This window comes from Ornithodoros turicata, chromosome 1, assembly GCF_037126465.1.
Source record: "Ornithodoros turicata isolate Travis chromosome 1, ASM3712646v1, whole genome shotgun sequence".
Lineage (NCBI taxonomy): Eukaryota > Metazoa > Arthropoda > Arachnida > Ixodida > Argasidae > Ornithodoros > Ornithodoros turicata.
This window is the reverse complement of record NC_088201.1, coordinates 196973273-196987237: the sequence shown is the minus strand read 5'-3', so window position 1 is coordinate 196987237 and position 13965 is coordinate 196973273. Positions and strand designations below refer to the sequence as shown.

General features: G+C 44.5%; 1 protein-coding gene across 1 annotated transcript in view; it reads left to right on the top strand.

Moving 5' to 3' along the window:
* Window positions 1–9749, top strand: part of LOC135374851 (complement inhibitor-like) — a 33239-nt gene extending 23490 nt beyond the window's left edge. The window contains exon 5 of the mRNA XM_064607779.1: window positions 9564–9749. Within this exon, the coding sequence (XP_064463849.1) occupies window positions 9564–9700 (137 nt within the window). The 3' untranslated portion in view covers window positions 9701–9749. The remainder of the gene's footprint in view (window positions 1–9563) is intronic.
* The last annotated feature ends 4216 nt before the right edge of the window (window positions 9750–13965 follow it).

The following is a 13965-nucleotide window of genomic DNA, read 5'->3' as shown; positions in this document are numbered from 1 at the left end:
ATCAACAGTTTCTTATGTTAGAAGAACTGGCTCAGCCGTTCCTGTAATGGTAGATAGGATATTTATTTTTTTAGTGTTAATTCCGATGTTGAACTGTGGATGTACCTCGAAATGAAGTGGTCGCAATTCCCGTTGCGAAAAAAACTACTGCAAATCAATGTTATGAGGCTATAAATGCGCAGTCGCGTGGGGGAAGCTGCCAACGGCGAACCTGGACTAACTTGGACACCAAAATGCAAGCACCGTGCTTGGACTGGCCTAATAATAAACTGATGAACGTGCTGCTCCATGGTGTCCGCCCTGCTAAGCCTAACGGGCGCTAAGATGTGGTTTTTCGTTCGCTGAAACGACTTGGAGAGACATGGAAAACCCGTGAATTTGAGTGGTTAAATGGGGATAGTGTATTTAAAGAGGGCATATAATACAGGGTGTTACCCTAAAGAAGTCTACCCTCGCCGGCATGCCGTGCTCGCCAATTACTCAATGCAGGTGGTACGATGTGTTGCCTACGTATAAAACTCATAAGGACATTCCATCATGGTAAATATCGAAGTGATTGAGCACCGTAACGCAAAGTCAGCCACAAACAGCCAAGATGGCTGTGTTGTGAATCGCAGCTGTGACACAGTTCCCAGACGGCGACGTGTCGCTCTGACAATACATCCAGGCAGAGACGTCCCCACGTTATGCTATTTCAGTGCCTTTCAGTAAGCTGACGACATCCCGTTTGGGTGTCGTCTGCTGAGTACGTCGGCATTTTCGTTCCTCATGTTGCTTACTTCTGAGCAAAATACGACAGTTACACGAAAGCGAAATGAAAACTGCAGTTCCATCCGGCTGGCAGGATATGCGACACGTCGTCTTCTGGGGAACAGCGTGTCAACTGCTGTTCTCAACGCCGCCATCTTGATTGTTTTGACTACTGGAATTGCACGTTTTGAGTTATAACTTCGGGCTGCGGCGCTCAATCACTTTGAAATTTACCAAAATTTAATGTTCCTATGAGCTTTATATGAAGACCGCACAATGTTCCACCTGCATTGAGTAATTGGCGAGAATGGCATGGCGGCATGGGTAGACTTTTATAGGGTAACACCCTGTATTACGAAGCAGTCGGGCATTTTCCTTGATTCTCCTTCTTTCGAGAACGGAAATATCGATGTCCTTGGCGGAACTGCAAGTCATAATGAACTGATAACGTTATAGACTTTTTCGTTATTGCTGCACTAATTAGTGTTAGGAGAATAACCTTATTATTATTATTATTATTTTAAAACTCTCCTCTGGCGTTCACTCAGTAACATGTCAAGTTGTACAGTTTTTTTCTTTCCCTTTTAGTGCCATGTACTGTATAGGTATATGTATGTCTGTACTGTATGTATCAATGTGAATGTCTTCCTGTTATGTTCCTGTTCCCGAATATGTTATGTTTTGCTTAATCTGTATACGTATGTATATAGAGGGTGTCCCAGCAAAGTGTGAATATATATATACATAAGTCAAAAAGGTAAATATATCAGACGGCTACGAAGTTGAATAAAAGTAAAATAATAAGACGTGGATGACAGATTACAGGAAAGTTAACAAAAACCAACTTATTTAATGGGTAATTTAACACACAGATCATAAAAGAACGGTCGACGTTTCGACAGTGGCACAGTCTTCGTCAGGACAAAAAAGGTCACATTGGGGATGAAGGAAATACGCGTCTCCTAAGATGCGTAATGAACAAAATCAGAAGAAAAAAAAACGTGTTCCTTTCCGAATTTTGGCGGACGATCTACTGAACGGATTTTGTTGTGAAAACGGCTACGATATCAGGTTACCGAGGGGAACAGATGTTCTCGGTTGGGACAACTTCGTAGCTTTTATAATTAAAAAGTGAATTACTGAAAGTTAAGACATTGTCTTAGGGGCTTGCTAATGCCCTCCTAAAGAGTGCCCTTCAGGATATACAACATTGCAATTGATTTCATCCAGGAAAAGGTGATATATATATATATATATATATATATATATAAAGAGGGGGGAAAAGCCATTAAAAAAATAATAAGTAAATGATGCTAGACGTGTTTGAAATTCAAACTTACAGATTAAAATGGCTTCTATGGCTGCACGTAGAGAAACAGATACTCATTGAACGATGCGACAGCACCAGAGGACACGTGTTTCGCCGTGTTTGCGGCTCGTCGGCCATGGGTAGCTGCGCATCGTTCGGGATTGGCAAACCAGGGGTCACTCAACGAGCGATATACACCTGGGAGGGTGACTGAGCACTCCTCAATGCCACAGTGCAAGCCAGTGAATTATAAAGAGGGGGGAAAAGCCATTAAAAAAATAATAAGTAAATGATGCTAGACGTGTTTGAAATTCAAACTTACAGATTAAAATGGCTTCTATGGCTGCACGTAGAGAAACAGATACTCATTGAACGATGCGACAGCACCAGAGGACACGTGTTTCGCCGTGTTTGCGGCTCGTCGGCCCTGGGTAGCTGCGCATCGTTCGGGATTGGCAAACCAGGGGTCACTCAACGAGCGATATACACCTGGGAGGGTGACTGAGCACTCCTCAATGCCACAGTGCAAGCCAGTGAATTATAAAGAGGGGGGAAAAGCCATTAAAAAAATAATAAGTAAATGATGCTAGACGTGTTTGAAATTCAAACTTACAGATTAAAATGGCTTCTATGGCTGCACGTAGAGAAACAGATACTCATTGAACGATGCGACAGCACCAGAGGACACGTGTTTCGCCGTGTTTGCGGCTCGTCGGCCCTGGGTAGCTGCGCATCGTTCGGGATTGGCAAACCAGGGGTCACTCAACGAGCGATATACACCTGGGAGGGTGACTGAGCACTCCTCAATGCCACAGTGCAAGCCAGTGAATTATAAAGAGGGGGGAAAAGCCATTAAAAAAATAATAAGTAAATGATGCTAGACGTGTTTGAAATTCAAACTTACAGATTAAAATGGCTTCTATGGCTGCACGTAGAGAAACAGATACTCATTGAACGATGCGACAGCACCAGAGGACACGTGTTTCGCCGTGTTTGCGGCTCGTCGGCCCTGGGTAGCTGCGCATCGTTCGGGATTGGCAAACCAGGGGTCACTCAACGAGCGATATACACCTGGGAGGGTGACTGAGCACTCCTCAATGCCACAGTGCAAGCCAGTGAATTATAAAGAGGGGGGAAAAGCCATTAAAAAAATAATAAGTAAATGATGCTAGACGTGTTTGAAATTCAAACTTACAGATTAAAATGGCTTCTATGGCTGCACGTAGAGAAACAGATACTCATTGAACGATGCGACAGCACCAGAGGACACGTGTTTCGCCGTGTTTGCGGCTCGTCGGCCCTGGGTAGCTGCGCATCGTTCGGGATTGGCAAACCAGGGGTCACTCAACGAGCGATATACACCTGGGAGGGTGACTGAGCACTCCTCAATGCCACAGTGCAAGCCAGTGAATTATAAAGAGGGGGGAAAAGCCATTAAAAAAATAATAAGTAAATGATGCTAGACGTGTTTGAAATTCAAACTTACAGATTAAAATGGCTTCTATGGCTGCACGTAGAGAAACAGATACTCATTGAACGATGCGACAGCACCAGAGGACACGTGTTTCGCCGTGTTTGCGGCTCGTCGGCCCTGGGTAGCTGCGCATCGTTCGGGATTGGCAAACCAGGGGTCACTCAACGAGCGATATACACCTGGGAGGGTGACTGAGCACTCCTCAATGCCACAGTGCAAGCCAGTGAATTATAAAGAGGGGGGAAAAGCCATTAAAAAAATAATAAGTAAATGATGCTAGACGTGTTTGAAATTCAAACTTACAGATTAAAATGGCTTCTATGGCTGCACGTAGAGAAACAGATACTCATTGAACGATGCGACAGCACCAGAGGACACGTGTTTCGCCGTGTTTGCGGCTCGTCGGCCCTGGGTAGCTGCGCATCGTTCGGGATTGGCAAACCAGGGGTCACTCAACGAGCGATATACACCTGGGAGGGTGACTGAGCACTCCTCAATGCCACAGTGCAAGCCAGTGAATTATAAAGAGGGGGGAAAAGCCATTAAAAAAATAATAAGTAAATGATGCTAGACGTGTTTGAAATTCAAACTTACAGATTAAAATGGCTTCTATGGCTGCACGTAGAGAAACAGATACTCATTGAACGATGCGACAGCACCAGAGGACACGTGTTTCGCCGTGTTTGCGGCTCGTCGGCCCTGGGTAGCTGCGCATCGTTCGGGATTGGCAAACCAGGGGTCACTCAACGAGCGATATACACCTGGGAGGGTGACTGAGCACTCCTCAATGCCACAGTGCAAGCCAGTGAATTATAAAGAGGGGGGAAAAGCCATTAAAAAAATAATAAGTAAATGATGCTAGACGTGTTTGAAATTCAAACTTACAGATTAAAATGGCTTCTATGGCTGCACGTAGAGAAACAGATACTCATTGAACGATGCGACAGCACCAGAGGACACGTGTTTCGCCGTGTTTGCGGCTCGTCGGCCCTGGGTAGCTGCGCATCGTTCGGGATTGGCAAACCAGGGGTCACTCAACGAGCGATATACACCTGGGAGGGTGACTGAGCACTCCTCAATGCCACAGTGCAAGCCAGTGAATTATAAAGAGGGGGGAAAAGCCATTAAAAAAATAATAAGTAAATGATGCTAGACGTGTTTGAAATTCAAACTTACAGATTAAAATGGCTTCTATGGCTGCACGTAGAGAAACAGATACTCATTGAACGATGCGACAGCACCAGAGGACACGTGTTTCGCCGTGTTTGCGGCTCGTCGGCCCTGGGTAGCTGCGCATCGTTCGGGATTGGCAAACCAGGGGTCACTCAACGAGCGATATACACCTGGGAGGGTGACTGAGCACTCCTCAATGCCACAGTGCAAGCCAGTGAATTATAAAGAGGGGGGAAAAGCCATTAAAAAAATAATAAGTAAATGATGCTAGACGTGTTTGAAATTCAAACTTACAGATTAAAATGGCTTCTATGGCTGCACGTAGAGAAACAGATACTCATTGAACGATGCGACAGCACCAGAGGACACGTGTTTCGCCGTGTTTGCGGCTCGTCGGCCCTGGGTAGCTGCGCATCGTTCGGGATTGGCAAACCAGGGGTCACTCAACGAGCGATATACACCTGGGAGGGTGACTGAGCACTCCTCAATGCCACAGTGCAAGCCAGTGAATTATAAAGAGGGGGGAAAAGCCATTAAAAAAATAATAAGTAAATGATGCTAGACGTGTTTGAAATTCAAACTTACAGATTAAAATGGCTTCTATGGCTGCACGTAGAGAAACAGATACTCATTGAACGATGCGACAGCACCAGAGGACACGTGTTTCGCCGTGTTTGCGGCTCGTCGGCCCTGGGTAGCTGCGCATCGTTCGGGATTGGCAAACCAGGGGTCACTCAACGAGCGATATACACCTGGGAGGGTGACTGAGCACTCCTCAATGCCACAGTGCAAGCCAGTGAATTATAAAGAGGGGGGAAAAGCCATTAAAAAAATAATAAGTAAATGATGCTAGACGTGTTTGAAATTCAAACTTACAGATTAAAATGGCTTCTATGGCTGCACGTAGAGAAACAGATACTCATTGAACGATGCGACAGCACCAGAGGACACGTGTTTCGCCGTGTTTGCGGCTCGTCGGCCCTGGGTAGCTGCGCATCGTTCGGGATTGGCAAACCAGGGGTCACTCAACGAGCGATATACACCTGGGAGGGTGACTGAGCACTCCTCAATGCCACAGTGCAAGCCAGTGAATTATAAAGAGGGGGGAAAAGCCATTAAAAAAATAATAAGTAAATGATGCTAGACGTGTTTGAAATTCAAACTTACAGATTAAAATGGCTTCTATGGCTGCACGTAGAGAAACAGATGTCCGGCGAAACACGTGTCCTCTGGTGCTGTCGCATCGTTCAATGAGTATCTGTTTCTCTACGTGCAGCCATAGAAGCCATTTTAATCTGTAAGTTTGAATTTCAAACACGTCTAGCATCATTTACTTATTATTTTTTTAATGGCTTTTCCCCCCTCTTTATAATTCACTGGCTTGCACTGTGGCATTGAGGAGTGCTCAGTCACCCTCCCAGGTGTATATCGCTCGTTGAGTGACCCCTGGTTTGCCAATCCCGAACGATGCGCAGCTACCCAGGGCCGACGAGCCGCAAACACGGCGAAACACGTGTCCTCTGGTGCTGTCGCATCGTTCAATGAGTATCTGTTTCTCTACGTGCAGCCATAGAAGCCATTTTAATCTGTAAGTTTGAATTTCAAACACGTCTAGCATCATTTACTTATTATTTTTTTAATGGCTTTTCCCCCCTCTTTATAATTCACTGGCTTGCACTGTGGCATTGAGGAGTGCTCAGTCACCCTCCCAGGTGTATATCGCTCGTTGAGTGACCCCTGGTTTGCCAATCCCGAACGATGCGCAGCTACCCAGGGCCGACGAGCCGCAAACACGGCGAAACACGTGTCCTCTGGTGCTGTCGCATCGTTCAATGAGTGTCTGTTTCTCTACGTGCAGCCATAGAAGCCATTTTAATCTGTAAGTTTGAATTTCAAACACGTCTAGCATCATTTACTTATTATTTTTTTAATGGCTTTTCCCCCCTCTTTGTAATTCACTGGCTTGCACTGTGGCATTGAGGAGTGCTCAGTCACCCTCCCAGGTGTATATCGCTCGTTGAGTGACCCCTGGTTTGCCAATCCCGAACGATGCGCAGCTACCCAGGGCCGACGAGCCGCAAACACGGCGAAACACGTGTCCTCTGGTGCTGTCGCATCGTTCAATGAGTATCTGTTTCTCTACGTGCAGCCATAGAAGCCATTTTAATCTGTAAGTTTGAATTTCAAACACGTCTAGCATCATTTACTTATTCTTTTTTTAATGGCTTTTCCCCCCTCTTTATAATTCACTGGCTTGCACTGTGGCATTGAGGAGTGCTCAGTCACCCTCCCAGGTGTATATCGCTCGTTGAGTGACCCCTGGTTTGCCAATCCCGAACGATGCGCAGCTACCCAGGGCCGACGAGCCGCAAACACGGCGAAACACGTGTCCTCTGGTGCTGTCGCATCGTTCAATGAGTATCTGTTTCTGTACGTGCAGCCATAGAATCCATTTTAATCTGTAAGTTTGAATTTCAAACACGTCTAGCATCATTTACTTATTATTTTTTTAATGGCTTTTCCCCCCTCTTTATAATTCACTGGCTTGCACTGTGGCATTGAGGAGTGCTCAGTCACCCTCCCAGGTGTATATCGCTCGTTGAGTGACCCCTGGTTTGCCAATCCCGAACGATGCGCAGCTACCCAGGGCCGACGAGCCGCAAACACGGCGAAACACGTGTCCTCTGGTGCTGTCGCATCGTTCAATGAGTATCTGTTTCTCTACGTGCAGCCATAGAAGCCATTTTAATCTGTAAGTTTGAATTTCAAACACGTCTAGCATCATTTACTTATTATTTTTTAATGGCTTTTCCCCCCTCTTTATAATTCACTGGCTTGCACTGTGGCATTGAGGAGTGCTCAGTCACCCTCCCAGGTGTATATCGCTCGTTGAGTGACCCCTGGTTTGCCAATCCCGAACGATGCGCAGCTACCCAGGGCCGACGAGCCGCAAACACGGCGAAACACGTGTCCTCTGGTGCTGTCGCATCGTTCAATGAGTATCTGTTTCTCTACGTGCAGCCATAGAAGCCATTTTAATCTGTAAGTTTGAATTTCAAACACGTCTAGCATCATTTACTTATTATTTTTTTAATGGCTTTTCCCCCCTCTTTATAATTTACTGGCTTGCACTGTGGCATTGAGGAGTGCTCAGTCACCCTCCCAGGTGTATATCGCTCGTTGAGTGACCCCTGGTTTGCCAATCCCGAACGATGCGCAGCTACCCAGGGCCGACGAGCCGCAAACACGGCGAAACACGTGTCCTCTGGTGCTGTCGCATCGTTCAATGAGTATCTGTTTCTCTACGTGCAGCCATAGAAGCCATTTTAATCTGTAAGTTTGAATTTCAAACACGTCTAGCATCATTTACTTATTATTTTTTTAATGGCTTTTCCCCCCTCTTTATAATTCACTGGCTTGCACTGTGGCATTGAGGAGTGCTCAGTCACCCTCCCAGGTGTATATCGCTCGTTGAGTGACCCCTGGTTTGCCAATCCCGAACGATGCGCAGCTACCCAGGGCCGACGAGCCGCAAACACGGCGAAACACGTGTCCTCTGGTGCTGTCGCATCGTTCAATGAGTATCTGTTTCTCTACGTGCAGCCATAGAAGCCATTTTAATCTGTAAGTTTGAATTTCAAACACGTCTAGCATCATTTACTTATTATTTTTTTAATGGCTTTTCCCCCCTCTTTATAATTCACTGGCTTGCACTGTGGCATTGAGGAGTGCTCAGTCACCCTCCCAGGTGTATATCGCTCGTTGAGTGACCCCTGGTTTGCCAATCCCGAACGATGCGCAGCTACCCAGGGCCGACGAGCCGCAAACACGGCGAAACACGTGTCCTCTGGTGCTGTCGCATCGTTCAATGAGTATATATATATATATATATATATATATATGTGTGTGTGTGTGTGTGTGTGTGTGACGAACACAAGAACATCCGTCCCGAGGAATGTCAGTTTAATGAATATCCCTGCCCATGCACGAGCGTGAGTTCAGTCTCTTCGTCGTTACGTCACATATATACTTAAAAAATATATTCACACTTTGCTTGGACAGCCTCTATGTGTAAGCACTGTATTGTCTACGTCAGCCAATACCAAGACTTTGGATGTTCTTGGGCACGTTATTAAAGATTACTATTATTGTTATTTGTTATTATTATTATTACTTTAATGCTTCTCGCTCTCACGACTTCCCTTTTTGTTAGTAAAGCCATCCATTGGAACTTCTTTCGAGGTACACGGTGGTCTTCCAAATCAGTCGAAGTGCACGTAGATCCAAAATAATGTGTGTTCCAAGAAAACATTTGTAGCTTCAGGGCCGTAGCTTTGAATACTACCTTTTTTTTTCACATTTTTTCCCACATGAGCGTGTCCTCTCATTATGAAAATTTATTGAGGTCTGTAATGCACATATTTTGATATAGGAATAATTCGAGTAGTATTATTGCTGAGTGGTCGATGTGCCTTTTCTAAATATGGGTACATGTAGAGTTGGAAAATTTAGGAAAATTAATGTCAGGGAAATCTCAAGACGGACGGAATCACTTCGAATTTTATTATGCAGCATCTTATTAGAGACACTCATCTCAATTCAAATTATTAATCTGTGGATAACTCGTAAAAAAATCGTGTTGTAAAAAAATGTCAAGCGTAAAAAAATAGCGAACTTGCGAACAAACAACCTTTTTTCATCCAACCAACATTTCTTGTCTTACGTACATATTAGTAAACATGGAACCACCTGACATGGCAATGCAGGTCAGGAAATACCGAGCTGTGTTTCGCGTTTCCCATTTCACCCATTTAATGTGAAGCCAAAATTATGACGAGAACATGAATCCCACTGCAGCTTACAGCCTTTGGAAACACAGCAGCGCCAGTGACAATGAGACTGACTCCTGTCAGAAGAAATTTGACGAGAGAACCAAGGGCAAGACGATAGTGAAACCCCAGGAGAAAGACTGCCCGACCGAGAAAGTAGTTTGATTACAGTCCACGCTGTGAATCGATCAATTGAATAAAAACATCGTGCATTGAGAGAATGTGGTCTTCCAAGTGTTTATAACTGGAATGTTTTCACGGCAGTATTGGACAGCCCTTTCAGCTTCATCGGTACGTCGTTACCACCATGTGGGTAGCCAAGTTTTAATTGAATGGCGTCAGAATGTCCCATAGAACGTGAAGTGCTTACGTTAGGCTGAGAGCCAGAACAAATGAAAGCTCTAGTGCAAATACTGTAAAGTGAAAAGAGAAAGCAAGGAAACAGAAAATAAACGGAAAGGTAAAGAAAAGAGAAACAGAACGGAAACAGTATATGATGCATTGTCATCGCGGGTATATTATTACCTTGTGTTTGCGCTTGCGCTTGTGATACGCGGTAGGTTTCTTCGCGCGTATCAGATGTTTACATTGTTGGCTGGCACGAGATTTGATGTAGTGTAGGGATTGTAACGTGCAATACAAACTCTATGCTTTAAAGGTCAGATATACCGATTTTGAAGTGCCGCAGAACTGAGCGATACTCGCGCTGTGTGTTCATTACCGAACACTGAATATGTGTGCAAAATATCTTGCTCCAACTGTTCGTAGTTTTTTAGAAAACAGTTTTTTTAGTTCCCACGCCCGGCCGTCAGACCGTCGGCAAACCCTGCGCACGGGCGCACCGACGTCACTGCTCTCGGTTTATCTGTCTTTGGCTTGGCTGCTTGGCTTCTTTCGTTTCCTCCTCTGTGCATCGTACATAAGCGAACAGCTGTTATGCTGTTGCTAAGCCGGAAACAAAGCATGTGAATGTTTTTTTTTTTGGCACAGCGTCGTTTGGAAAGTGCACTTCCTTGTTCTGACCTTGCCTTTTATGGGCTGGAGCGATATGATTCGTGAATATGCCACGGCGAAGTTGTCGAAGATGCGACAGTGCTACGCTGTTAGAACAATTCATCGGAGCATTCAAGTGTTACCTATTATAAGCTGCCAAAAGACCAAGCAGTGCGAAGCTCTTGGCTGACAGTGGTGCCTGCTAATTTCCACTGCAAGGATTTCGTCCACGAATGTTATCATAGGTTACGCGCGACTCCAGAGGCAATTTGGAATCTCGGCACGAAATCGTCTGATGAAAATCTGAGGTGCCCGACGCATAACATTTGAACGTGCCACGGAGGATCAAGGCAAAAAACGAGAGCAAAAAATGGCAAGTCGACGTTCAGATATAAAAAATAGCAAGCTTAATGAATCGATTGTGCAGCTGTCCTACTGCGCTTACTCTGATATAACCACGACTAACAACACAATAGTACTATTGATAATCTAAGTTCTGAACTATCACAGGTGCACGCCGAAGGCGGAAATGAAGCATGATCTGGCTTGCATCTGGTCATGAAGAAATTGCTGACACGTTAGTTGCAGTCCACCTCCACCAACAGGTATGACAATGTGATGTTATAATTTGAGTATTCATCTATGTTCAACTTTTCATGTGCACTCGCATGCAGACATCTTGACACCACTTTTAAATCTACCCTCAAAGTTACACAGCACAGGGTGTGCACAGGGTGGAAAACAAAGGTCGCCATTCCGATTAGCTGCTATCTCCCAGTTCAAGCACTTTTGTGTCTGGACACTGGTTCCTGTGGATAGGTGTTACAAGCTTCACTGTCTGATATAGAAGGTACGTTACATTAGTTCAGTTAATTTGTCTTTTGCACATTTTTGTTACTGTTAGCTGGATTACTGTTGGACATACAATCCTTTGACACACCGAAGCTGATGTCGCCTCTGATAACGTTTTATAATTTTCAGTGTCACCAACGTCCATTGAGGAAGGTGCCTTTACTATCTGTGAATCTTCAACTGAAGAATAGCCCAGAATTCATGTTAACATTGTCTACTCTTATTAATTCACTGTCTGTTTTCTGAGAGCTGAAAGAAGAAAAATGGAAACTATTTATTTGTCACAACTTCACACTGGATACTGGTGTGGTACTGGCTTGACATGTAAGCTAAAATACCTGGATTCTACAATAATTGTGTTCAACTTGGTGCATTACCGTGGGCAATGCCACTTCACTACATTTTTAGTGGGTCCGGTGCACAAATACTGTGTGCATACTGCATACATACATACTGTTCGATAGGCAAAAATACCTGAGCAGTGCTGTGTAGTCCTTTTACCCAAAGTCCATACTCTTACTGCAAAGTCACAGTACGTAAAACAGCAATGTGCAGGTATGCTGCGATAGAGATTCACAACAGAAAGAAGACTGTTGAGAGCATCTAAATTTTAATGAGACGAGACTTTCGTGCACAAGGCTGCTCTTGTTAATGTCTAACATGAAGTTACAAAATCCCAGAATATATAAAACATGTTGTAATGTAGAGAGCGAGGGGTGGTACAGACATAAAGATAATTATATAATCATATATAATAAAATAAAAAGGGGGTACAACTCCCCCCTCAACTCAACTCGACAACTCAATAACTCTACTTAGCCTTACCTTACAACATGTCATATATTCTGGAATTTTGTAACTTGATGTTAGACATCAAGAAGTACAGCCTTCTGTTTCTGTTGTGCACAATCATTATACAGTAAATGCGACTATCCATTTCTTGTCATTAAATGCTTTTCCTTTCTTTCTTTCTTTTTTTCTGCAGTGATGAGCATCCATAAGGACACATGCCAGAAAGGGAGTCTCTTTGGGATGGCAAACCCTCATCACCTCATGAGGATACAATGGTTGACGAATGGTTCTCAAGCACATCGAAACTTCCAACAAATAATTCATGAAAAAGCCAGTCAGTGCTAGCACCAGGAATTGAACGTGGACCGTCCTGCTACCAGTCAGAGATGTTCAGTGGCGTAGCCACGGGGGGCTAGGGGGGGGGGGGGGGCTCGAGCCCCCCTTACCTGCCACGGACCGACCCACACAAATCGTGCAAATCCGAGAACATAATATATGGGGGGGGACCAGTGTGACTATCGCGAAAGTTCTTGCAGTTCATGGCGTCTATCTGAGAAGCACTCTTGAATGGTTTTCAAAGTATGAGCTTTTCAAAATACTTCCAATACTCCAATACTCCACTTCATTGGTCATGACAGCCTATACATGTAATCGTACTGTGAACGTCTAAATCAACTATTTTCGTTCCCTTTTTTAATCCTCAGTTTGCAGTGTGCACAAGTATGTGTGTGTTGTCGACACAGGATCAGCGGGGGGGGGCGAGTTTTCGTATCGAGCCCCCCCTACCTTTGAGGTCTGGCTACGCCACTGGATATGTTACATTTCAGGCGCTCATTGACTTTTGGTGAATTACTTGTTGACTTTGTCCCAAGGTGGAGCTCGCTACAGCTCATTTGCTATCTGTTAATGTTGTGTCGTGTGTTGCGTTTTTCTCTTTGTGTGTTCCAGACTCAGAACGGTTAATTTGGATCAGGTCAGGTACGTTTCATTTAGACATGGCAAACATAAAGTGGTGTTTCTCAACACAACTTAGCAGTGGTCTTCATGCATTACTGCTACGGCCATTAAGCGTGAATAGAAACCTGCACATTATCCACGATGTAAAACCCCAAGACTAGGCAACACGAAGGGACAGACACAAACATGTCCCTTTGTGTTCCCTAGTCTCGGGGTTTTACATATGCATCATCTTCACCAGCTCGCTTGCTTGCAGCCATTTTTTCTGCACATTATGTTCACTCTACTTTTATCGTGTGCTATATAATCTTGTTCAAGTTCTGTCAAACAACCTGTAATGCTATAAAAAAATTCAGTACACTGTTTGTGTGGGTTGAATGGTAGCGCATGAATGCAGGAAGGAAACTGTCATGTTATGGCAAGTGTTTACGTATTGTACATTTAACTACTAATTTCATTGGTTAGCTTTCGCTGGCGTATCATGTCAAGCCATGTTATATTAATTTGGAACATGTTCTTCTTAGTAGCCAGGGCAGCTGATACACAGAGAGAACATAGCCCGTGTGTGTTTGTCTTTTCCACCGCAGCCCTTGGGTTTCCTCCCTGATGGCTACACATGTCAGGGATAGGTTTCAGAACCGGTAGTTCCTGCCAAGTGTGAATTGCTTTTCAGGGGATCATCACGCTGGCAGATGAAACATATGGTTTAAATTATTTGCAGGACAGGAATTGCGCAGCTTCACACAAATACTACTACTACGACGTAAGAGTGGTTTCAAATCTAACTTTTTTGTGTTCCTGACATTATCGCACAAGATGTAGTATCCACTATGATC